Here is a 27,663-nt window from a genome sequence, read left to right on the forward strand (position 1 = left end):
TTTAGATCACATTTATTTTTTAACTTCAATCTTGTTAACTTACATGGGCATAGTTTACAAACAGCAACCGCTAATCTATCTAGCTCGTCACTACCAGAACTATAGTATTGTCGGTATAGTAAAGCGGGCTTACGGTGCGGTCTGAAGCCACGCACGAAGGCCACGGGCTCGCTCGGCGACGCCGCCGTCGGAGTTGTCTTGCATTATTGGTTCGGGCTGGGGAAGAAAGTAATCTATATATATAAAAGAAAGTCGTGTTAGTTACACCACTTATAACTCAAGAACGGCTGAACCGATTTAGCTGAAAATTGTCAGGGAGGTAGTTTAGAGCCAGGTTAAGGACATATAGGATACTTTTTATCCCGTTCGAAATTAAAAAAGTCTGCTTATTTATTGCCATTAAGGCGGAACAAAGTTCGCCGGGTCAGCTAGTATTCTATATTCAATCACTGTATTGAATAATGTACCTACACTTGTTACACAATAGTGAAAATGATACTATTTCTCATAAAGCTGTCCGTGAATGAATGTGCTTTCCCAAAGGTACCTACGCTAAACGAGCCGAGCACGAAACACTAGTCAAAAAACCGGCCAAGTGTGATTCGGACTCGCGCACCGAGGGTTCCGTACCATTGATTTATGAAATTAAAATTATTATTTTTTATTTAAGTCATTAGTATGAAAGATTACGCGGTAATAAGCGGTTTACGATTTACGAGGTATTAAAAAAAACTACTTACTAGATCTCGTTCAAAACAATTTTCGTTGGTAGTTTTTATAGTAATGTACATCATATGTTTTTTTTAGATTTTTCATTTTCTTATTTTAGAAGTTAGAGGGGGGGGGACCAACTTTTTCCACTTTGGAAGCGTCTGTCACGCAAACTATTCGGTTTAGAAAAAAAGTATTTTAGAAACCTCGATATCGTTTTTTTGAAGACCTCTCCATAGATACTCCAAACGTATGTTTGACGAAAAAAAAATGTTTGAGTTTCAGTTCTAAGTATGGGGAGCCCCCAATATTTATTATTATTTTTTTATTTTTGCATCAAAATCTTAATGCGGTTCACAGAATACATCTACTTACCAAGTTTCAACAGTATAGCTCTTATAGTTTCGGAAAAAAATGGCTGTGACATACGGATGGACAGACAGACGGACGGACGGACGGACAGACAGACATGACGAATCTATAAGGGTTCCGTTTTTTGCCATTTGGCTACGGAACCCTAAAAACGGACAATAGGCGAAGACAAATCAAAGTTTGATTTGATTTGAATAGGCGAAGACGATTTACTCACTCTCGTTCGAGACTCGTAAGTGGTCTACACAAATTTTGACTGAGCTCGTGCTACGCTCGTGCTCGACTTGTCTAGCGTAGACCCACCGTAATAATGCCTGTGCTCGAAAATGTAAATTAATATTTGTACTTACAGCAGATAAAGTCATCCGGGTTTGCGAAGTGCTCGGTGCATTGCAAGAACTCGTTTCTGGTGATGCTATAAAGAAACGTAAAAACAAATCAATAACAATTATACGAAATTATACAAAATAATTACATTTTTAGAGAGCAGCTTGAATATGGAAGCCATAATATTAGTACTTTACCGCCTTGACAATATTTATTCGTTTAAAAAAAAGGTGTCCATTGCTTGATTTCGGCCTTCGGGCTTCATCAAGTGGGAGGATTGCCAACACTACGTCTTCCGGTCCCTCACATCTGCGTGCAAAGCCCGCAGCGACCGAAGCACGGCGCCACCCGCTTCGTTCTCCACCCAGCTGCTTCGCTGACGGATGACGCTTCGCTGGTCATTGCTTTAGAATCTTTCTTAGTCATCTCACCTGTATGAGGCCTCCTAGCATCCAACGCGCGCCAGATGTCCTTAACATCACTGCTGCTTCGCTGCCGGATGACGCTTCGCTGGTCGTTGCTTTAGAATCTTTCTTAGTCATCTCACCTGTATGAGGCCTCCTAGCATCCAAATATTCCTTTCGATTAAATTGAAACAAATCAAAAGGTCAAATTAATATTCAACCATCTTTGGACAAAATAGCCAATTTATCAAATAAAATATTAGACTCAAACATCACAACACATTATTATTTGACCTCAAATAAGTTAATAAATAGTAGGTGTGTCTACTTATTACATTACGAATTTCCCACAAGATAGGTAGGTATCTCAAATTAACATGTCAATTATTTTTCTTACAATTTTAATTTCCGTAGTGGAGGCCTAGGATACGCGCCATGATAAACTTTTTATAAACTTTGAATGATAAGCCCATACGTCTGTTGTCTAAAATCATGGTAAGATTCCATCAGGGTGCGCATCCTAGCTCAGCTGATCTAGTTAAATACAATAAAAATAAAGTTTCATCTACCACTGCTTCGGAACAGTAAGTGGGCCAGTGTTGAGAAGAAGCAGCGCAAGAAACTCAGTCACCTCTGTGGGCCGCTTTTAAAGGCTTTACTAGTATTTTATATATTGATTGATGCGAGCGAGCGAAGATAGTTATCATATTCGGATCATTTACCTTTTATACAGTTTGTGGCACAAAATATAGTGCGTTCACTACTCCCACAGGTTAATCTTATGTAATCTGAAATGTGTAGGCAGGCACATCACTCACACTTTTCATAGACTTGTCTTTATTTCGCCATGAATATGAACTGTGATATGTTGTTGAATTTCTCAATAAATGACACTTACGAGTGAATACAACGCTGTTGAATAATTTCACAACTATTTTCAACGTTCATTATTTTTGTATGCTACCGAGTTAATGAATTCCTATCGTTGTTATATGCATTTTTTTTAGACATAATTATGATGTATGAGGCTTGAAGTTATAAATGTCCATTCTTTTCAAAACTAAAATGATCTGTCACGCTATTTAATATATNAACGACCGAAGCACGGCGCCACCCGCTTCGTTCTCCACCCAGCTGCTTCTCTGCCGGATGACGCTTCGCTGGTCGTTGCTTTAGCATCTTTCTTATGCATCTCACCTGTATGTGGCCTCCTAGCATCCAAAGCGCGCCAAATGTCCCTCACATCCGCATGCAAAGCTCGCAGCGGCCGAAGCACGGCGCCGCCCGCTTCGTTCTCACTGCTGCTTCGCTGCCGGATGACGCTTCGCTGGTCGTTGCTTTAGAATATTTCTTTGTCATCTCACCTGTATGAGGCCTCCTAGCATCTAAAGCGCGCCAGATGTCCCTAACATCAGCATGCAAAGCCCGCAGCGACCGAAGCACGGCGCCGCCCGCTTCGTTCTCCACCACTGCTGCTTCGCTGCCGGATGACGCTTCGCTGGTCGTTGCTTTAGAATCTTTCTTAGTCATCTCACCTGTATGAGGCCTCCTAGCATCCAAAGCGCGCCAGATGTCCCTAACATCAGCATGCAAAGCCCGCAGCGACCGAAGCACGGCGCCGCCCGCTTCGTTCTCCACCCAGCTGCTTCGCTGCCGGATGACGCTTCGCTGGTTAACTTTAGAATCTTTCTAAGTCATCTCACCTGTATGAGGCCTCCTAGCATCCAAAGCGCGCCAGATGTCCCTAACATCAGCATGCAAAGCCCGCAGCGACCGAAGCACGGCGCCGCCCGCTTCGTTCTCCACCCAGCTGCTTCGCTGCCGGATGACGCTTCGCTGGTTAACTTTAGAATCTTTCTAAGTCATCTCACCTGTATGAGGCCTCCTAGCATCCAAAGCGCGCCAGATGTCCCTAACATCAGCATGCAAAGCCCGCAGCGACCGAAGCACGGCGCCGCCCGCTTCGTTCTCCACCCAGCTGCTTCGCTGCCGGATGACGCTTCGCTGGTTAACTTTAGAATCTTTCTAAGTCATCTCACCTGTATGAGGCCTCCTAGCATCCAAAGCGCGCCAGATGTCCCTAACATCAGCATGCAAAGCCCGCAGCGACCGAAGCACGGCGCCGCCCGCTTCGTTCTCCACCCAGCTGCTTCGCTGCCGGATGACGCTTCGCTGGTTAACTTTAGAATCTTTCTAAGTCATCTCACCTGTATGAGGCCTCCTAGCATCCAAAGCGCGCCAGATGTCCCTAACATCAGCATGCAAAGCCCGCAGCGACCGAAGCACGGCGCCGCCCGCTTCGTTCTCCACCCAGCTGCTTCGCTGCCGGATGACGCTTCGCTGGTTAACTTTAGAATCTTTCTAAGTCATCTCACCTGTATGAGGCCTCCTAGCATCCAAAGCGCGCCAGATGTCCCTAACATCAGCATGCAAAGCCCGCAGCGACCGAAGCACGGCGCCGCCCGCTTCGTTCTCCACCCAGCTGCTTCGCTGCCGGATGACGCTTCGCTGGTTAACTTTAGAATCTTTCTAAGTCATCTCACCTGTATGAGGCCTCCTAGCATCCAAAGCGCGCCAGATGTCCCTCACATCTGCATGCAAAACCCGCAGCGACCGAAGCACGGCGCCACCCGCTTCGTTCTCCACCACTGCTGCTTCGCTGCCGGATGACGCTTCGCCGGTCGTTGCTTTAGAATATTTCTTTGTCATCTCACCTGTATGAGGCCTCCTAGCATCTAAAGCGCGCCAGATGTCCCTAACATCAGCATGCAAAGCCCGCAGCGACCGAAGCACGGCGCCGCTCGCTTCGTTCTCCACCCAGCTGCTTCGCTGCCGGATGACGCTTCGCTGGTCGTTGCTTTAGAATATTTCTTTGTCATCTCACCTGTATGAGGCCTCCTAGCATCTAAAGCGCGCCAGATGTCCCTAACATCCGCATGCAAAGCCCGCAGCGACCGAAGCACGGCGCCACCCGCTTCGTTCTCCACCACTGCTGCTTCGCTGCCGGATGACGCTTCGCTGGTTGTTGCTTCCTGTGTAGAAGATCTTTCGTTTATTAACTTTTAACATTTACCCATAGTAGTCAGACAGTACAGTAGTCATCGTATTTAAGTAGGTATGTAAATAAGATAAAAATAGCGTGATTGTATTATGAATGGAAATAATTGCATAAGAATAATAGTCTGCAGCAGCGGTTTAAAAGAATCAATTTGAAAAAGGCAAGCAACGACAACAAAAGCTCAACAGAAAATCTATAACACTGTCATGTGGAAAAGAAGAAACAAAAGACAACATAGCTCTGCAGAGCCAGATTGCTACAGAGACGATTCCAACAAAACCAATCTTAATGTTGAATAAATAAATCAAAATGAGGTGAGGAGAAACCGAATTGAAATAAAGAAGAATACAGCAAAATAAAACATTTATAACAAAAAAAAAATTGATACAGAAGACAAACCAGCAATAACGAAACTGAACATAGAATTCGCTAAATGAAAAACCATGGAAGACGCAACGAAAATTGTAGAAAAACCCAATCAAGCCTTTGACCTGTATCAACGGAGGTGGATGTGCGTCGGCGAGCCTTCGCAGCGCGCGCTCAATGTGTCTCAGCCTTATTTCCTTCTCTCCAAGTAACGCCCGCGCTCGGTGTAACGCCACCTCTAGTTCTGTTGCTTCGCGTTCCTCCTAAGGTAGAAGTTATTGTAATAACGATCCTAACTTGCATGAGTAAGAATCATTTAAGAATCATCATCATTAGGTCCCCACTATACAGGGTTGCCAACTCTACGTATTTTTACGTAGATCTACGTATTTTAAGCCTTCCTTGCAAACCTACGAACTTTAGTCCCAGAATCTACGTATTTTCTATCAAATTTGCAAAATAGGCTGAATGGGCATCGTTTCCTTTACTTTCGCGAAAAAGTTCGATCATGGTTCCGATCACGGTTATTTGGCATGTGGCAAAAGTCGGAACTAATGTTATTTTGACATTTCCCCATAGAAAAAATGCTGTACAGCGCCCCCCTGTAAATGTCACTGACGCTATAAAAATATTTCGAACTAAGATTGTGCTAAGATTTCGAAGGTGTTGTTGTATTTCGATATTTTTCAACTTCCTTCCTTCTTTCCAACAAATATAATTATGTATAAATTTAATTTGTCTGAAAATGATACACAATAAAAGTGTACTTTACTACTTTTAGGGTAATATAAATTGTCGTTTTATTACTTTTACCTACCCCTACTCTCTTCATTTCACTCAGAAAAAAAAGTACGTAGATCTACGTATTTTCTATATGGAAATTGTACCATTTCTACGTAATTTTCTAATCTGTCCTACGACTTTTTCAAAATCCGAGTTGGCAACACTGAAAAAAAACTAGATGATATTTGCCAGTAAATTTAGATTTAATGCAACCCTATATCAATGCACGTCAAAACAAAATATTTACTTTGAGGCTACGCTTAGTAGTTTTTTTTTAAATCGAAATTAAATGATGCGATTTGGGTATTTTGGTGAAATTACTAAAAAACTTAATATAAAAGTAGCCGCCTGACATGGAACGTGTTATGGGGGCTGAAAATATAGGAAATGACCCATTCTATCCGCCAAATCATTTTGGCACACGATGCGCCAAACACCCTGTATTATAATTTCTTCCAGTAAAAGTCCGACCATCAATTGAAATAATGTCATGTAAAAACGAGAAACGGACTTTGACGATGAAGATCAGATTTCAGACTGAAGTTCTGAGGTGAATATGCCAAATCTTTTAAGTACTTCAATATTCCTTTGACCAAATCATCATTTATTTATTTTGTCAGAAATCTTGATCACATAAAAGCACATAGAAGTTCGTAAAAATACATATTTTTGTCATTAATCACTAACTTACCTAACTCTGTAAAAGGGTATCTCAAGCTATAGGCCGGTTGGCAGGCCAGATCAGGGAACTGGTCTTCTAAGTCGTCTAGTTTTCTAAGTTGCTGCCGCAGAGATTCAAGCGGGCTTGACCAGCCTTCCCCTCTTCTGCAATAATTAATGAGAATTTCAGTTACAAACGACAGCACATAAGCTGTTGTTATAAGTGCTATTTAAAAAAAATATTCTGAGGGCCAAAACAGACGGTGAAACGCAACTGCAACGAAACTACAACTGCTAGTTACTTTTGAGTTGCATCTAAGTTTCTGCCATAGCGTCCGTTGAGAGACCACACATGACGCGACCAGTTTGAAACTTTCAGTTTCAGTTTCATTCATCAGAATCATCAGAAAGTTGCAGTTTCGTTGCAGTTGCGTTTCACCGTCTGTTCTGGGCCTTAGTGTGAGTTTACATCAAACGTCGTCACTAGCGAGCGCGTTAAAAAAATATAATTGAAGATTTTACTATTTGAAAGTTTCCGCCAGGAGCGTGTACAATCCATCATACATTTAATGTCACTTTTTTACGCAGTCGACATCGAATGCGTTTGACGTAAACTCACACTACGCCCCCTGTACAAAGAAATTTATAGAAAGCACAAAACTCGATTCAAACTCAAGCAATAATGAGACCAATGACAGGCTTCAACGTAATGTAAAGATTAGTGCTTGAAATTCATAGAATATTCAACTGTATAAGCAGAGAAAGAGAAAGAACCAACTATGTATGAATGTAAGAAGAGGACAGACTGCTAATAATAAAATAATGTCCTTACTTCGGTGAGTAGTTGAGTCGCGAAGTGGACGCCGATTTTAATCTTGTAAAGCACCTACGACGTCCATGTCCTATGACAAAAAATAACGATCTCATGATATCTTAGTATGTGAACTTAGTATATCTTGTGAATATTTTTAAACTTTATACAGTATTTTTTAATTTTCGATTGATTGCACCAACAATATTCCCTAGGTATTATCATTCTATGCCCTGGTCCTGAATTCCTTTTAAGATAATAGAAAAAGTAATGATGGAACAAAGATCATTATTATCTTAATTTCACTCACTAAATTTTTTTGTATTTAAAAAAAGTAACAACAAGTATCATATCAATTTTATACAGACCATCTTTCCTTACCATTTACAGCTTCTTTCGGTTTTTCATCTGCCGTTGTCGCATCGGACGAGTCTTGACAGTCTGTGGTTGCACCTAAAAACAATTGCAATTAATGCCTATGCCTAGTGGTCACAACAAAAATATATTCATCTCTCTTTTTCTCTTCAATTACCTGCATCTCTATCTCTGTCCCTCCTACGGCGAGGCGGCTCTCTGAAAGCGACGGCAGTTCGACGATGGGGCCTTTGGTGTTTCACGGCCGATATTTGAGACGTGTCTGCTGACGGTATGGTCTGGAAAAGGGACACGCAAATAAGAACTGTTCATTCTTTCTTTCATTGTTAATTCTTGTCACAAGCCAGGGAGGCCAAATACATAGTGATATTCATTTTATTGAAAGCATGTCTAGTTACTGGCGTGATAGTTAATCCTCATTGCCATTAAAAAAAAGGAAGAGTCGGGTTCTACAGGTCATATAAAGTTTGAGTGTTCACCGCCCTACTGGTAATATTCAGTGGTGACACCTAGTGATATCTATGGATATTACAAAGAATAAAATTGGAAACATTATTTAAATGACTTGACTTACTTGACTTATGGTCTTGCCGATCTTATTCGCCTCGTCTGCTACAGTCCGCCGCCAATTTTCTTTGGAGCGACCACTTTTTCGTTTTCCTTGGGGGTTTCAATATAGAGCCTGCTTAGGGATGTGAACGGGGTCCCTTCAGAGTGTAGCCGAGCCAGCTGCTATACTAGACGACTGTTATCAACACCTGTAGTAATACACTCACGTTCTCCCTAGCGGTCCAGTTGTGGTTGTTGTTGTGGCTTGACTTGTGCGTCTCGGACTGCGAGGTCTCGTTGTCGTTGTATCTAACAGTGGGGTTGTTGTTAGCGCGGCCGCATCCGTAGTCTAACTCAGCTGCTATACTAAAGCCCGGTCTCCGAGCACGTAGAATTTTGTCCAATGACCCCAAGCTACCCATCCTTATCGCTCGCGCGTAATTATGTTGCTGTCGCGCTCGCACACTCACTGCCGGCGCCCGTCGTACAGTCGCGACAGCAATATAATGACGCGCGAGCGATAAGGATAGGTAGCTTGGGTTCATTGGACAAAATTCTACGTGCTCACAGACCAGACTATAGACGACTGATATCAACACCTGTGGTAATATACACTCACGTTCTCTCTAGCGGTCCAGTTGTGGTTGTTGTTGTGGCTCGACTTGTGCGTCTCGGACTGCGAGGTCTCGTTGTCGTTGTATCTTACAGTGGGGTTGTTGTTAGCGCGGCCGCTGCCTTGTAGTCCAGTAGAATTAGCTTTTAAATCGGAAATAATTACTACAAAAGATTTTATTGTTTTAATGGCTTCTTTGGTTGCCCATTAAGACTCTTCTAAATTTTCGACTCCGACGGAGTTGTGCTTAAGTGGTGGGGGCCCCCGAAAGAGGCATTTTTTCGGTTTTCCGGTTATACCGCGTAAAGGAATTACCCTATCAAAAAGTGGTCTTCATGACGGTTGAAGGGCACTTAATCCTGCATTGAATAAGACCAAATTCATATGTTTTGGACAAACCGTTCTCGCGCTAAAGTTCGGCAAAGTAGAAAATATACGTACAATTAATGACCCTCTCCACGTCCAATGGTTTGTTACCCACAGGCTTCCAAGTCTTGAAAATGGCCACCTCAACCAGTGTAACCCTATCAAGGCTTACGAGCTTGATGCGCCTATCCTTGTTCGTCCCAGACGTTACGTAACTGCGGTTGCTGCACCTCTTCCTGGCACTCACCTGAACGACTCTGTGTTACCTACTGTGGCTGCCCCTCTTCCTTGTATCCTCCTGCATGACTACGTTGCCTAGCCGTATGCCTGGTCTAAGGTTCGACGCCAAAAATCAACAACAACAAGTTCATATTAAAACGCTGAAGAGTTTTTTGTTTGTTTGTTTGAACGCGCTAATCTTAAGAATTACTAGTTTGATTGAAATCATTATTTTTGTGTTGAATAGCTCATACATTGAGGAAGGCTATAGGATATATACAATCACTCTACGACTAATAGAGGCGAAGCAGTAAAGAAAAATGTTGCAAGCACGGGAAATAGTATTTAAACTATTTTCACTCGTACGAAGTTGATTTTGTGGCGTCGAACCTTGGACCAGGCATATGGCTAAGCAATGAAATCGTACAGGAGGGTACAAGGAAGAGGGGCAGCCACATTAGGTAACACAGAGTCGTTCAGGAGAGTGCCAGGAAGAGGTGCAGCAACCGCAGTTAAGGAACGGCTGGGACGAACAAGGATAAGCGAATCAAACTCGTGAGCCTTGTTAGGGTTACACTGGTTAAGGCGACCCTTTACAAGGCTTGGAAGCATGTGGGTAACAAGCCATTGGACGTGGAGAGGGTCATTAATTATACGTATATTTTCTACTTTGCCGAACTTTAGCGCGAGAACGGTTTGTCCAAAACATATGAATTTGGTCTTATTCAATGCAGGATTAAGTGCCCTTCAACCGTCATGAAGACCACTTTTTGATAGGGTAAGTCCTTTACGCGGTATAACCGGAAAACCGAAAAAATGCCCCTTTCGGGGGCCCCCACCACTTAAGCACAACTCCGTCGAAGTCGAAAACTTAGGAGAGTCTTAATGGGCAACCAATGAAGCCATTAAAGCAATAAAATCTTTTGTAGGAATTATTTCCGATTTAATCAATTTTTGTGTTTAATTCTACTGGCCTATTGATCCGTCTCCGCTGCTATACTAAATCCCGGTCTCCGAGTACGTAGAATTTTGTCCAATGACCCCAAGCTATCCATCTTTATCGCTCGCGGGTAATTAAGTTGCTGTCGCGCTCGCACACTCACTGCGGGCGCCCGTCGCACAGTCGCGACAGCAATATAATTACGCGCGAGCGATAAGGATAGGTAGCTTGGGTTCATTGGACAAAATTCTACGTGCTCACAGACCGGGCTTTAGTAATACACTTACGTTCTCTCTAGCGGTCCAGTTGTGGTTGTTGTTGTGGCTCGACTTGTGCGTCTCGGACTGCGAGGTCTCGTTGTCGTTGTATCTTACAGTGGGGTTGTTGTTAGCGCGGCCGCTGCCTTGATCCGTCTCAGCTGCTATGCTTGATGAACGCTCGTTGAGTTCTTTACACCTGTGGAAAATGAGCTAAGTATTTATTCTGAGCTGTCAATAGTATCGACGTCACTATCCGTATGCTTTGACTATTCAAAGCACTGCTATCGACATTATAACATTGATTAACTACTACAAGTAACAAAAAAATATAATAAGTCGAACATTATTATGGAAGGATTTTTGAGTTACAGTCAAGATTAATGTTTAGAAAAAAAGTAACTTTTAAAATCACATATTAGGTAAAAAGTCGTAAAACATTAATGGGCGAGATAAATACTGACCTTTCTTGTGTCGCTTTATGCGAGTTAGATTTTTCAGTCTCCGAACCCGTGGTCATGCTCATTTCTCTTCTTTTGTTACGGCGCTCTATTGACATCTGTGAACAAAATCAGTATACAGTAAGGACTATTATTACTATAATTTTTACTAGACTCATAGATAGATCATAGATAGCGCAGGACCGTTCATTGTGGAAAACCTTGGGGGAGGCCTTTGTCCAGCAGTGGACGTCATTTGGCTGAAACAACAACAACAACAAGATAGATCTACTAGAGGCAACATTTCTTTCGCTGGATGCGACCGTAGCTCTCTTGTAATACGGCTCATATTGGCGTGTCTAAAGCCCGGTCTGTGAGCACGTAGAATTTTGTCCAATAACCCCAAGCTACCCATCCTTATCGCTCGCGCGTAATTATGTTGCTGTTGCGCTCGCACACTCACTGCGGGCGCCCGTCGTACAGTCGCGACAGCAATATAATTACGAGCGAGCGATAAGGATGGGTAGCTTGGGGTCATTGGACAAAATTCTACGTGCTCGGCAACCAGACTGTAGTGCCGTGCTACTGTGTCGCGCTACTCACTTTGACGTCGTGCTTCAGGCGATAGTACTTCTGATTCAAGCACTTGTACTTCTCGGCACCTCGTGGTGCCGACTGGAGGCCGCTCGCTAGACGCGCCCGTAGCTCTCTTGTAATACGGCTCATATTGGCGTGTCTAAAGCCCGGTCTCCGAGCACGTAGAATTTTGTCCAATAACCCCAAGCTACCTATCCTTATCGCTCGCGCGTAATTATGTTGCTGTTGCGCTCGCACACTCACTGCGGGCGCCCGTCGTACAGTCGCGACAGCAATATAATTACGCGCGAGCGATAAGGATGGGTAGCTTGGGGTCATTGAACAAAATTCTACGTGCTCGGCGACCAGTCTATAGTGCCGTTCTACTGTGTCGTGCTACTCACTTTGCAACGTGCTTCAGGCGAGCGTACTTCTCCTTCAAGCACTTGTATTGGCGTAAACAAACTCAAGTCGCTGACATAGCCCGACGGATTAGCAAGTGGCAATGGGCAGGGCACATAGTACGCAGAACTGACGGCCGATGGGGCAGCTAGGTTCTGGAATGAAGGCCGCGTACTGGAAAACGCAGCGTGGGACTCCACCTACAAGGTGGACCGACGACATCGTAAAGGTAGCAGGGAAGCGCTGGACGCAGGCCGCTACCAATCGATCAACGTGGAAAGCATTGGGGAAGGCCTATGTTCAGCAGTGGACGTCCTATGGCTGTAATGAAGATTTTGGTGACTGAGTTTGTTGCGGAGCTTCTTCTCAGCACTTGCCAAATGTTTGTCTCGAAGCGCTGGTAGGGCAAAAAAAGAATGAGACATGTATAGGCTCCTTAAGAGCATTTGACGATTTGCAAGTACTAATTTAATTAGTCTAAACAAATAAAGATAATTTTGATTTTGATTTTTTGATTTTGATGATGGCGTGTCTAGTGCCAACTGTGTCGTGCTACTTACTTTGACGTCGTGCTTCAGGCGAGCATATTTCTCCTTCAAGCACTTGTACTTCTCGGCCATAGCGCGCTCCTCGTGGTGGCTTGAAGCTACGCGCTCGATAGACGCGCCCGTAGCTCTCTTGTAATACGGCTCACTTTGGCGTATCTAGTGCTAGGCCTGTTCATCTCCGCAAGTTTGCATGGACAAACACGCGCGACGGCACCTACCGCGTTGTTTAATCGACAGGACACTTACGAGCGAGCATTGACACACGCACGTGTGTTCTTCACCCATTTGCATTGTAAAGACAATAAACTATGTATGATGGAAAGTAGAAAAAAACTGTGCAGTATTTTAACTACCGAAATAATAGTAGAAACACAAAATATACCTAATTCATGTTTATTCATGTATTTCCTCCGCCATTTTCCGCAGTTTGGCACCTCACGTCACACATCACGCTAACATAGCCCGACTGATTAGCAAGCTGAAGTGGCAATGGGCAGGGCACATAGTACGCAGAACTGACGGCCGATGGGGCAGCTAGGTTCTGGAATGGAGGCCGCGTACCGGAAAACGCAGGGTGGGACGCCCACCTACAAGGTGAACCGACGACATCGTAAAGGTAGCAGGGAAGCGCTGGACGCAGGCCGCTACCAATCGATCAACGTGGAAAGCATTGGGGGAGGCTTATGTTCAGCAGTGGACGTCATATGGCTGAAATGATGATGATGATGAATATTTTAACTGCCTGAATAATAATAGAAACACAAAATATAATTAATGTTTATTCATGTATTTCCTCCGCCATTTTCCGCAGTTTGGCACCTCACGTCACACATCATTTTACCGAAGTCAGCCCTATGGCTTCGGCGCAGTACCGATCACGGACGTTTGTCAACGAAATGGTGCTCGACTCTTGAGACAAGCTAAATTACACCATATTGTTAACATTGAGCATACATTTTTTTAAATACCTTCGCGAAGAAAATCTTCTGTACGAAGTACTTATTATTATTATGTGCTAGTGCCTATTGTGTCGTGCTACTCACTTTGACGTCGTGCTCCAGGCGAGCGTACTTCTCCTACAATCATCCTCGTGGTGCCGACTGGAGGCCGCTCGCTGGCCGCGCCCGTAGCTCTCTTGTAATACGGCTCATATTGGCGTAAACGAACTAAAGTCGCTGACATAGCCCGACGGATTAGCAAGCTGAAGTGGCAATGGGCAGGGCACATAGTACGCAGAACTGACGGCCGATGGGGCAGCTAGGTTCTGGAATGAAGGCCGCGTACTGGAAAACGCAGCGTGGGACTCCACCTACAAGGTGGACCGACGACATCGTAAAGGTAGCAGGGAAGCGCTGGACGCAGGCCGCTACCAATCGATCAACGTGGAAAGCGTTGGGGGAGGCCTATGTTCAGCAGTGGACGTCCTATGGCTGAAATGATGATGATGATGATGATGGCGTGTCTAGTGCCAACTGTGTCGTGCTACTCACTTTGACGTCGTGCTTCAGGCGAGCGTACTTCTCCTTCAAGCACTTGTACTTCTCAGCCATAGCGCGCTCCTCGTGGTGCCGGCTTGAAGCTACGCGCTCGATAGACGCGCCCGTAGCTCTCTTGTAATACGGCTCACTTTGGCGTATCTAGTGCCAGGCCTGTTCATCTCCGCGAGTTTGTAAGGACAAACACGCGCGACGGCACCTACCGGGATGTTTAATCGACAGGACACTTACGAGCGAGCATTGACACACGCACGTGTGTTCTTCACAAATTTGCATTGTAAAGACAATAAACTATGTATGATGGAAAGTAGAAAAAAACTGTGCAGTATTTTAACTACCGAAATAATAGTAGAAACACAAAATATAATTCATGTTTATTCATGTATTTCCTCCGCCATTTTCCGCAGTTTGGCACCTCACGTCACACATCATTTTACCGAAGTCAGCCTTAGGGCTTCGGCGCAGTACCGATCACGGACGTTTGGCAACGAAATGGTGTTCGACTCTTGAGACAAGCTAAATTACACCATATTGTTAACGACATTGAGCACACATTTTTTTAAATACCTTCGCGAAGAAAATCTTCTGTACGAAGTACTTATTATTATTCTGTGCTAGTGCCTACTGTGTCGTGCTACTCACTTTGACGTCGTGCTTCAGGCGAGCGTACTTCTCCTTCAAGCACTTGTACTTTTCGGCCATGGCGCGCTCCTCGTGGTGCCGGCTTGAAGCCGCGCGCTCGCTTGCCAGACGCGCCCGTAATTCTTCGAGATGACACGCGTGTTGGGTTCTGAGACGCTCCACCTAGAAGAATTACATGTAATTAGATCTAGCGCAGGGGTGTCCAAACTAGATGGGACCCAGAACCAATAAAAATGACTAAATACATTGGTTGGCCGTAAAATATTTATAAAAATAAAATACTGGTAATAATAATATCGTTATTTATTATCTACTTTTTCATTAATTTGTCTTTTACAATTCTGTCAACATCAACCTCAATATTAGTAGTAGCTAAGCGCAGTGCATGTTTAAGTGAAGTATCTGTCAATGAAGACCTGTATTACGATTTAATAAGCTTCATTTTTGAATATGCACTCTCACAAAGGTAGGTACTGCCCATCATCGAGCCCATTTTTGCCCGAAATTTCTCAGTTTCGGGAAACGTTCAGCGAGGAGCTTAAAAAAATCAAGTCCTGTTTCATTACCAACATACCCAAAACATTTGAATTTCGTCGCGATAAAAATAATTTGCTCATTAATGTATTTAAACAAAGAAGATAAAAAAGATTCTACGGGCCGCAATAATCCAAAAAGTGGCCATGATTTGGACAGCCCTGGTCTAGCGCATAACTAACTATTTTATGCAGTATAGGTTAGTGTCCGTGACTCTCACTCGGCATGGGGCACACTGAAAATCAGCGTCGTGGCTTCCCTCACCGGGGGCCACAGCATATGCTGAGTGGGGTCCCATTGCGATGGGCATCGCTGTGCGACAGGGTGGCACTGCTTAGTTTATTCATTCATTCATTGTATGTTTTATGTCACCTCTGTCTTATTTGCTTTTTTTTTCATTCTACCTCTTTTGTCTTTTGTGATGTCCATGGCAATAAATGTTTCTTTCTTTCTTTCTTAACTCGGTCCCTGAGTCAGGAAGCGACACGAGAGGGGTGACGTTGACATATTGACAGAGGGCTTAGTGTGAGTTTACATCAAACGTCGTCACTAGCGAGCGCGTTAAATAATATATTTTATGAAGATTTTAGTTCTTGAAAGTTTTTACTAGGGGCGCTGTACAATCCGTAATACATTTAATGTCACTTTTTTACGCAGTCAACATCGAATGCGTTTGACCTAAACTCACACTACGCCCTCTGAAGCACATCTAAAGTTTCGCTGACGTTTCACGTCACAAAAATCACCATTCCGTGACACTCTCATACTTCAGGCACTTTTTTTTTTTTTTAAATGTGATAGGAGGCAAACGAGCAGACGGATCACCTGATGGTAAGTGATTACCGTCGCCCATAGACACCCGCAGACCCAGGGGCGTTACAGGTGCGTTGCCGGCCTTTAAGATAAAGATACGCTCTCCTCTTGAAAGCTTGCAGGTCGTATCCGTCCGGAAACACCGCAGACTGAATACTGTAAGTTCAATAAACTGGATCTCAACCCCTCTAAACGTTCTATTGTAACTTTCAGTCGCAAGCTAAATACTAAATTGTATCCATACCTTATGGGTGGCCAAACTCTACAGAGGAAGACATCCATTCGCGATCTGGGAGTGATACACGATTCCAAACTGATTTTTGATGACCATATAGATAGCATAGTAGCTAAGGCGTCAAGGGCTCTCGGTTTTGTAATGCGTAGCTCAGTCTGTTTTAACAAGGTAAAGACACTTAAAATACTATATTGCACATTTGTGCGTAGTCACCTTGAGTATGCGTCGCAGATCTGGAACCCTAGGTACCAAACATACGTCTCTCGCTTGGAGAATATCCAGAAAAAGTTTATAAGGTTTATTTGTTACCGTACCAGATCACAGTATAGTTCGTCGGACTACTCTAACATCTGTAAAAGGCACCACATCCTTCCTCTTGCCATTAGGCGTGAAATATCTGATATCACATATCTTATAAAAGTTATCACAGCTGAGATTGACTGCTCTGAACTCCTAGCTAACATTCAATTTAATGCTCCAAAAAGAATTCTGCGCAATAATGATCCACTATACATCCCCAAGGTAGACTCTAACTACAGGCAAAATAGTTTTCTCTGGCGGGCGAGTAGGAACTTGAACGAATTTGTCAAGGAGACTAACATCGACATATTTTGTACTAGCATTGCTGTGGCGAGGAGAAAGCTAGGCGACCGTTTTTTTAAGGACAGCTAAATTGTTTTTCTGTTTAGCAATGTTTTCCAATACTTTTTATTTAGGTATACATAGTTTATTATAGTAGTGTAGTACGTAGTATGTAGTAACCCTGGTGCAAAGGCTCACTAAATTTTTTAAATTGTTTTTACCTGTGGGAACCTATAAGTGGTTTACTCGTTGCCTATCTTGTGTCATTATTACACACTGTAAAACCCTGGTTTTCCTAAATAAATAAATAAATAAATAAATAAATAAATAAATAAATAAACAGACGACAGCCCATTCCACAGTTTGGTTGTACGGGGCAGAAAGTTTCTAGAAAAACGTACTTTCGTCTTTTGAAACTATTCTAAAGCCCTCAAAAATTAATGATTTGAAACCTGAGATTTTGTTGTGACTGGTTAAACTAATTAAAATAAAATGTTTAAACACAATGCCTGTTTTCTCAAATTTTTATGTGAATCCTATGGTAACACATAACAGGAATTTTGTTTGCATAATGGTCACTTAAAAATTAGGGATTGATGGTGAAAACGCTGCCACGAAATTCCGATCGACCAGCGGATCAAGCGCCGCAAGTGGAACTGGATTGGCCACACTCTCCGAAGGGACCCCGATCACATCCCTAAGCAGGCTCGGGATTGGAATCCCCAAGGAAAACGCAAACGTGGTCGACCCAGGCAAACTTGGCGGCGCACTGTAGCGGACGAGGCGAAGAAGATCGGCAAGACCTGGAGCGAGATCAAGCGAGAAGCTCAAGACCGAACGAGATGGAGGACTGTTGTGGACGCCCTCTGCCCCATCTAGGGGACATAGGACCATAAGTCAAGTAAGTCAAGATGGTGAAAACGGACATAAGTTATACAGCTGTGAACATACCTCAGCCCTATAATCGTGTCTCAGCTCCGTGATCCTCGCGGTGTGTTCGTCCCGCAGCGAATCTATAATCGCTCTGTTCTCCTCCACCATTTGCGCCCTTTCCCTGTGCAGACTTGTTTGCAGTTGTTCACGAACTTCGGTGAGAGCGTGTTCGTTTTCTGATGGAAACATATCGAACATTTAGTTTGATGTACCATCGGCCACACTGTTAACTATCCATTGTCTGTCATGTCGTCTCGTTCTATCGCAAAGAATCACCATTGGATTAGAGCGAGAGCAAAAACGGAAATGGATAGTTAACAGTGTGGCCGTGTGTACTTGTTTAAATTACTTTTATCGTTTTTTGACGAATACCAAGTGTGGTGGAACCTTACCACTACGATAATGAGATATGTTTTCTACTGAATCACTACAAGTCATGTAAATCCCATCAAAAACAATACTTGTCAAAAAAACCAAGTCTCGCAACTCAGTTGTTCTACGGTAAAAAGTTGTGAGATCCATGTAATACCAAGTCCAGGCCAGGAAATCTTTAACGTTTTACATAAATTATTGACTTGGCCATCGCACTAAATAATTTAATTTACACGTGTTTTCATGCGATGGCCAAGTCAATATATTTATGTAAAACGTTAAAGATTTCCTGGCCTGGACTTGGTATTACATGGATCTCACAACTTTTTACCGTAGAACAACTGAGTTGCGAGACTTGGTTTTTTTGACAAGTATTGTTTTTGATGGGATCTCATTTCTTTTTGTATTTTGTAGACAGCAGTTATGTATCTAGAAAACTGGACCGAAATTGAAAAATTTTACTCGACTTGGCGGTTGCACTACCGTGCCCCCAAATATTTTAGTTTTTCCTTGATTCATACACCAAACACTACTTATATTCCAAATTTGAAGCTTCTAGGTCTGCTAGAAGTGCCTTAGAGTTTTGATGATCGGTGAGTCAGTGAGTGAGTCAGTGAGTGAGTGAGTCAGTCAGTGAGTGACAAAATTAAGTAACTTTGACCCGTTATAATTCTTAAACTACTGGTTCAAATTGAATGAAATTTTAAATATACCGTGTCTTTACAATGCCTGCATAGCTAATGAAAATTCAGCCTTCTAGTTTTATCCACAACGAAGTTACAGGCGGTCGAAAATGGCCTGAATTGCTTCGAGAAAAGGATGGTACGGCCGTGCCGCTTTTTTGCTCGACTTGGTGGGGGCACTGCCGTGCCCCCAGATGTCCACCACAAACTGAGCAATATTTAGCCTATGTAATTCACATTAGAGAAGCAAACATTTGGAAGTTTTTATATAAAAGGGAGCAAAGAGCCACGTAGTTAAGGAACAGTAAAATACTCATTTGAATGACGATATCTGTTTAGGATTATCATAAGACTTTTTTACATTCTTCAAGAAAACATTATAGCATTCATTTAAAACTGTATAAGACAAAATCACTGCACAACTATCAAATATCAAACTCACCGATCTCCAGTTGCTCTTTCCTCTGCAACAGCTTAGCATTATACTCCTCTTTAAGTTTATCCATTCGTTCCTCATACTGCCGCGCTGCAGTTTCCTTATCGAGGTTGAATTGTTCCTCCAGTTGTTTGAGGGAGTTCTGCAGGGCTAATTGGTGGTTGTGTTCTGCTGTTTGCAACGCCTTTTGGAAAGAAGATTGATGAATAAAAATTTTGTGTGGATAGGTTTGTGTATAACAATAATTAGATATGCTAGAAGACACATAGTAGTAGGCAAATTGATGAAAAAAAATTTTTGTCAAAGATTTAAGAAATCTTAACTATTCTAATAAATATTTATTTATTTAATAGAAACCAACAGCGATACATTGAAAATGTTAGTTATAAGATTTAAACTAATACCTATAGCCAATGAAAGGTTTCCCTTTTTATAAAAGTACAGTCGCGGAATGAAAAGGTTCGTCACCTTAGTGTCGGTTTTCGCTTGCACTGTAAGAGTCAAACCTGCCAACATTACAGTGCAAGACACAGTGCTGCTAACATTTAAATAAATATGACGTTTGCTAACGAATAAGGTTTTGCTTGTTTATTTTTCTATCCCATCAGTGCAATGTTACAAAATGTAGTTTTTTTTTTTATAGAAATGATAATGGCAGGTTGAACCAACAAGAAGGTTTTAGTTTATCAATCATAATAATCTTCTTGACAAGATAAATCGTCAAACAACTTCGATCTGACTAATTTTGAACTTTACCAAGCAACAGTTAAAGATTATTTTCTATAACTCGAGATTATTCTGTAACATAGTTTCAAAAGGTAATATGTGCTCGCGATTCGTTGAAGGAATCAATTTGAAAACTGACGAACCTTTTCATTCCGTGACTGTACATGTAATATCAAGTTCATAAGCTTTAGCTTCTCTAACTTTGCATGATTCGTTCTAAGAAGTTTACCAAACATTCATGAATCATCCACATTCAAAATAAAGTCCAGTCTGTATTTACAGTCTAAACCCAGTTTTGATTTTTTTTATGGTTATTCCAGTAATCGAACTAAGGATGTTCCACTACCAATAATTAGAATGTTAATCATTAACTTACCTCTTCAATTTCCCTTTTATGCCTTTCAATCTGCTCCGCCAACCGCACTCTCTTTTCAGTCAAAAACCTCTCTTCAGCGTCTTTAAATTCTTCCTGCAACTCCGCTCGCATTCGTCTCTCCCTAGTAGTCCATTCCAGCCTCATATTCTCTAACTCTTTCTGCAAAGAAAACTCCAGCCTTCTTCTTTCGTCTCCCTTCGTTCTCTCAATCATATCCCTGGTCCCCATATCAGGAATCATGGGCGACTTTATGATCTTCGGAACGGAATCCTCTTGAGTCTCAAACTGGTACACTACTACCACATTATCGTTGGATTTTCCTTGAGATAATATAACCCCATCCAATCGAGGACTGGCAAGGTTTTTACCAAGACTCGAAGCAGATTCTGAGGTCTTAATTTGAGGAGCTATTACCGCTTTGTTCAAAGGCTTGAAGGTCGATAGGGGACTCCAAGGCTTATTGAATTCTCTAGGAGATCTCATGTCAGAACCAAAGCTAGGCGTTGGAGAAACTTTCAATTGCGGCGCTTTGTGGACCTCTACGCTAACCGATCTAGTTTTACTTTCTTCGTTGTTAGACTTTTTCGAATCATCCGAGTCGGAATGCAGTAGTTTATTTTGCTTCGAAATAAATTCTAAGTTAGGAACTTTGATTTGAGGTATCGGAACACTGTCGATGGTACGCGATTTGTTTGTAGACGCTTTGGAATGTGACGAAGTCTTTTCTGAGTTTTCTGTGACTTCAACCTCTTTGGGGCTTTCTTTTTCTGAGTCTTTGTCTGGAATGCTTTCGTTTGCTTCTTTTTCTGGAATGTCGTTCGAATCGTCCAGGTCGTTCAGGTCTAGATTCGCGAACTCTCGGTCGGGTGAATCTATTGAGGTTTCCGATTCTATGCTCTCCATTAGGTTGATGGATATTTTGCTCTTTTGGGGGATCATTGGTGACCTGAAAATCAGAATACTTTATAATTTGCCGCGCGTAATTGTTGAAGGAAATGTCAGAAATATACTGGGGCTTAGTACAATAAGTTAAACGCCCGTTGAACAGTTGTTTAAATTGTCATGTAGTATGGAAATGTAATTTTAAAGCAATGTTCAACATGTATTTAACTTTTTTTGTACGCCCACTGTGTTTAGCTACATTAAATGACTCGCGCCCATACTAACTAAAGCCCGGTCTGTGAGCACGTAGAGTGTGCGAGCGCGATAGCAACATAATTACGCGCGAGCGATAAGGATGGGTAGCTTGGGGTCATTGGACAAAATTCTACGTGCTCACAGACCAGACTATAGTATGTATGGAATATCAGTAAGGAATAAGTTGTCAAGTGACAGAGTGAGTGAAATTTTTTAGATTTTTTCACAAGTTTTTTCTTACCAATTGTTTTGATTTGGTATTTGCATAAGTTTCTGAATAAATGTGAATACACAGGCTGTTTCATTATAAAACTTACCTCGGCCTGGCTTCCTTCTCCAAAGACGGTTCTTCCAGATTGACCGAGGAGGTCTCGATGTCCCCCGGGCGGACTAGGTCGGATATCTTCTGGAAGTTCTTCTGGAATAAGTCCGGTTTGATGTAATCGCCTGCTGGAGGACGGAGAACTCGCCTTCTGGGCGACGTGCCTCGGCTTTCGCGACTGTCGCTGTCTGTGTAGAAAATAACGATTTTAACCCATTGCCACACTTGACAGAAATGCCGTCGAGGATCTTCCGCAAAGCAAGTTATTGCCTGTAAATAGCGACCGATCAACCGCGTAGTGTGCCCGTATTTATAAGCAATTCATTGTATTGGCCGAAGATCTGAGACGACATATCTATCAAGTGTGGCAAAGGCCTTATACGATCTGTTGTTAAGCACTGTAAGTTATAAGTGAGTGCAAGTCCTTTTAATTGAGTCCTGAAAGAAATCGTGTGCTGTCTTTTGCATTCATTAAAAGACAGCACAGCCTGAAAGGGTCGAAGTTAGAAGTTCTACGAAAAAGTTAGCACTTGATCCTGAAATCCTAGATTCGATTCCCAGACGGGACATACAAAAACCAAAATTAGTGTACCCAGTTTGGTATGGACAATATTATATTGAAAAATTAATCGAGCCGATTTTCCGAAAGAAAATATTATTACTTTCAGTTTTTTTATTTGCTTAATATCTATAGCAGGGAAATTTAATTTAAATTAGGTTAAAAGTGCTACAACTTCGAATCTTGCCTCTAAAATATGTAGGTATGAAAAATAATACAAAATAGGAACAGTTCTACTCACCAATCGACTCCTTCTCGGATATAGAAGCACTCCTAACCTCCCTCGGACTTTCCCCTGCCATCGGCCTCGGCGGCAGAGGCGGTCTGGCTACCAAAGGAGACAGCACTATCGAGGGGTTAACTGGGGCGATAGGGGGGATAACAGGGGGAATGAGGGGCGACGAGGGGATAATGGGGGATAACACAGCGGGGGCCGCGCTAATAATAGAGCTCTGGCCATCGTTCTGTTCTGAAGAGCTATTCGAGCCCGGACTGATGGTAGGATCTGGAAGGTTCTCCAGTTTGAATCTGAAAGTAAGTGTTATAAAGACATTTTTAATAAATTGTAATGAAATTAATTTTAACTATTCAACATTATTCATTATTTATTTTTTAATAAAAAGTAGATTTTAGTTTTATTTATTTATTTACATTATAGAATAAAAGATTACATTGACACAATGTTTTTAATATTGACTTCTTTAAAGAGTAACTATCAGCCTAAATTTTACTATTGGTAAATATTGTCAGGGCCGGATCTACCGGCTTTTTGGGGCTTCCGTCCAGGGCCCCGTGGATTCAAGGAGCCCCCAGCTAAGTCAAGTCAAAAATAGACGATAAAACGAAAGAGTATAGGTAGGACCCTAAATATACTTATTACCAAGGCCCCCTAAACTCACGGTCCGGCCCTAAATGTTGTGCATTTGATTCTACTCATGACTGAAATTGCAGGCTTTTCATTACATAAATTACTTTGTACAAAAAGACTTACCTAACACTCTTCCTGTCTTCTTCAAAGCTAGACGCCTGTTTCTTCCCAATGGCAACACTATCGGCTTTTCTCTGAAACGTGTCTGATATCTTCTCGCGAAGGATCCCTTTGGGCGGGTCGCTCTTGGTGACCGAATCTAGGGGCAGCGACTTCTCAGTGTCGGGACTGGGGAAATCCGACTTGGACAGTTTGAGGAACATGCTGCCTTTGCCTAAAAAAGTTATGTTTTGGTTTGAAATAATAAAATAATTACCATACCTACTGTTGTGGATTGTTAAAAATGACAAGGCATTTGCTTCATTAGAAATTTTCCAACTGGAATTTTTTTAAATTGTAACTAAAAGATCTGAAGGACAGAGGTTTATTTCCTTTATTTATTCTCCTTTATGTATTCTTTTTTTTTTTGGTATTATGGCACTGTAACTTTCGCTTTATTAAACAATAACAAACTAAATTTGTACAGGTAATTTACAAACTTAAAAACTATACTATATACAAAAAAAAATACAATATTTACAAAAAAGGAAAATAAAAGTTAAATTAAAAAAGTATCCCTATCCCCAGATCTGTCGGTGAGGTTAGCGGTGCCCAAAAGGCTGGCAGCGTTTCCGCGTTGGATCGCTAGGCTTAAACATCTGAGTTGGAAGGGCTGCATAATCGAAGGATGAAATAATATGTTAATTGTATTTTATTTCTTAAAATATTATATTTGCCATCACTCAAAGAGACAGATAGAAAAGTGTATTTGAATAAATTAATCGTGTTTTTGCCTCTTACATCAATAGTTGACATGAATACGTAAGTAGGTCCCATTCTTACCTGTCAATGGTAATCCCTTGTCAATCTTAGCAGACGAAAGCAGAGGGCTGAAGTTTTCTTCCTCAGGGCTTGTCAACACATGCATCTTCAAGTCTATGATCTCCGACTGCTGCTTGAAGAGTTGCTTCGGCCTCTCAAACGGCTGTCGACTCAGGAGATCCCTATCAGAAGTATTCCTCACGAGATTCGGCTTGGCCGATAATGGACTGTCCATGCTACGCCTTAGGGGCGAGATCCGCAAATCACCCAGCTTCTTATCTAGTCTTGCTAAAGGCGCAAGCGGCGGTCGACCCAAAGGATTTAAGCGCTTAAGCCCAGATGTTAAGGTCGCGGATGCGTTGTCTTTAACGTCCGTCTGGTTTTCGCTGTCGGTTGTGAGTTCGTCATCGTCGCTTTCAACTTTCGTTTCGACGCGCTCCAGGTTTTTTGTATTTTCTTCTGATGTGAGAAGTTCCTAGAAGACAAATTAAACTAGAAACTATAACTAGAATTAAAGTAGAGGACTAATTTTAGAAGAAAAGACATTAATGGCCTTGATGATTACACATAATTAAATCGGATCCATTAAATCAATTCGAAACATAATAATGGTATAAAAAAAACCTACTTCCATTACAAATAAATAAATAAATAAACTTTATTTGTAGCCAATTACAATTTTGCATAGACAAAATGAAACGTTAATGACTGCAGTAGTCAGACTGTGTAGCAGTCATTAGCGCCTTCCTCTAATACAGACGCTATAAATAAACAACTTAGGTTATTCACTAAACAGCTCAAAATAGGTAGGTATTACATTACAGTAGTGTATTGTATTAGATTTTATTTTATTGTATTTGTACTATTTTGCACCGCCTACTTAAATTCTCTGTTTTGTTTAATTTTCTGGTTAGCTGGAAGAGAATGCCACATGGCATTAAGCTCGCCTGTTGTACCACTGTATTTTTATGTGTGCAATAAAGATTTTAAATAAATAAATACAGGTCTTAGTTATTGTCAAATACAGTTTTCTACAGTCAAACTCAAGATAGACTGTTTTATTACTTGAAGTTAAAATAATATTTAATTGCTCTACATTTCTAATACCAGTTACATAGTTAGGCAGCTAATTTCTCACCTGCACTGAAGCACAGGTGTCATCTTGCATCGACGCATCTCTGGCCCGTTTCACGAGCTCCCTATAAATGTTGTCTAACGGATGATCCCACTGGGTTTTCTTCGTCTCTTCGTTGTAGTAGTAATGTGTTTGAAGTTTCTCATCAAAGCTACAATAAGAATGAATTTAGATCTTTATATCAGCAGGAGTGTTCAAATGTTTTAGATGTTTTGTGAGAATATAGGAAAGTCATGAAAATCAGCAATCCCAACTAATATTATAAATGCGAAAGTAACTCAGTCTGTCTGTCTGTCTGTCTGTCTGTTACGCTTTCCCGCTTAAACCTCGCAACCGATTTTGATGAAATTTGGCATAGAGATAGTTTGAGTCCCGGGAAAGAACATAGGATAGTTTTTATCCCGGTTTTTGAAACAGGGACGCGCGCGATAAAGTTTTTCTGTGACAGACAAAATTCCACGCGGGCGAAGCCGCGGGCGGAAAGCTAGTAAATACATAAATTGAACAAAGGGAATATCTTCATTCAACCATAAGTTACTCATTTTTCATGTCAGTATTTTTTACTTTACAGCGAAAGCTCATTTTAATAGTAAACCCATTAACTCAGAAACAACTCAAGAAACTCAGTAGTGTTAATTGAATACATTTTTCAAAAAAACAATCATTCTGAAGTGACATAACACCATTAGAATACTGCTTTGCATCTTTTAATCCAGTGAAAGTAACAATCAGAATTTTCATTAACAAAAATAGTCCAAAAGGTAACATTTAACTTATAATAATGGTGTTAAACTTACTAAGCCTTCCAAGGTGGAGGCAACGCTTGCATGAGGCCATCTCGAGCCAGCGGCAGGAGGTGGCTCTCACTCTCAGGGTCGATGCCCAGCTGCTGAGCATACTCGGAGATTTCTGAAACAATTTTAAAACTTACACTGACAATAGCCAGTCAACCAAATCCATTTCTTGAGTTTTTACATTGATTTATAACAAGATTAAGTTTGAATGTAAAAACATAACCCTCCTTTTGGTGCAGTCGGGTAATAAATGAATCCTGATAATAAATAAGTTGAGTGACATTAACTGTATGTTAATGTAACATTTTGATAATAAATTGACAGAATTTGTAAGTATTACCAATTTACAACCATTTTAAATTGTAAATGTTAAACATGTATACAACTTTTAACCTTTTTACTGACCATTATAATTTGTTTAGACCAAAAACAATAAATTCATTACCATTAGCATACTATCTTCAATATTAAGTTTTTCCTGATACATTTTGACCCATCCTTAGAAACACTGTATGACATAATAGCTCAGAATGACGGAATAGGCAATACTTTAATTTAAACACAAGAGTTCAATAAATAATATGTGAAAAAGCTCCATTACAAAAAGAACTAAACATACATGTTATAAATTTGACCATAGTACAAAATACAAAGGCAATTAAAAAGTAAAAGCTTTGCCACAATTAATACGTTAAATCAACTATAGAAAGATACCTATTTGAAGTAGTTTTCATAAAAGAATTCATTAAATTATCGAATTCTTTACCTTCTGCAGAGGGTTGGCTATTTTCATCGAAAACTTCACGGCAAACCACCGCCGATGTAGAACTCATTTTAAACATATCACATTTTATTTTTCCTGAGGTGAAAGAGGTCAGTCATGACATAGATGAAACGTAGTAACTTCACGAAAAACCATTTTTCTCGGCACAACAAAACGAAACCGAGAAAATCTTTCAAGAAAATTTTGGCATTTTGACAGCCGATTTTCAATGTTGCCAAAAAATACTGTGGTCTGGTGTGATGTTGCCCTTGGAGAAATTGTAATCTGTGAGATAGATTTCATTTTCATTGTTAACCCTTTCCCAGCGGCAAGAGTGTAGTATAAGAAGAATGAGAGTTTGTTCGTTCGCGTCGTTCGTTTCAGCCAAATGACGTTCACTGCTGGCTGCTGGACAAAGGCCTCCCCCAAGGTTTTCCACAATGAACGGTCCAGGTCTTCCCGCGATCTTTCGTATCAATGTTACGGGGCACAGTGGGCGAAAAATCGACCTCCCCTTTCATAGGATTTTGAAAAAAATAAGTGTTACTTTTGGCACTTT

At 41.6% G+C, this 27,663-nt stretch overlaps 1 protein-coding gene across 1 annotated transcript; it reads right to left on the minus strand.

Annotated features, from left to right (window-relative positions):
* On the minus strand, positions 1–27,350 carry Cep164 (centrosomal protein 164). The gene is given in 22 exon segments (XM_028313120.1): positions 1–216; positions 1,434–1,498; positions 4,699–4,846; positions 5,364–5,501; positions 5,854–5,858; positions 6,533–6,846; positions 7,514–7,583; positions 7,874–7,945; positions 8,025–8,145; positions 10,842–11,010; positions 11,276–11,370; positions 14,916–15,077; positions 18,031–18,188; positions 19,510–19,687; positions 20,606–21,551; positions 22,060–22,252; positions 22,865–23,151; positions 23,615–23,825; positions 24,434–24,887; positions 25,551–25,698; positions 26,345–26,456; positions 27,108–27,350. Coding segments are annotated over 22 exon segments (4,209 nt in total). The 5' UTR covers positions 27,184–27,350; the 3' UTR covers positions 1–129.
* Positions 27,351–27,663: the final 313 nt, after the last annotated feature.

This window comes from Ostrinia furnacalis, unplaced genomic scaffold, assembly GCF_004193835.3.
Source record: "Ostrinia furnacalis isolate ACB-3 unplaced genomic scaffold, ASM419383v2 OfSCF0015, whole genome shotgun sequence".
Lineage (NCBI taxonomy): Eukaryota > Metazoa > Arthropoda > Insecta > Lepidoptera > Crambidae > Ostrinia > Ostrinia furnacalis.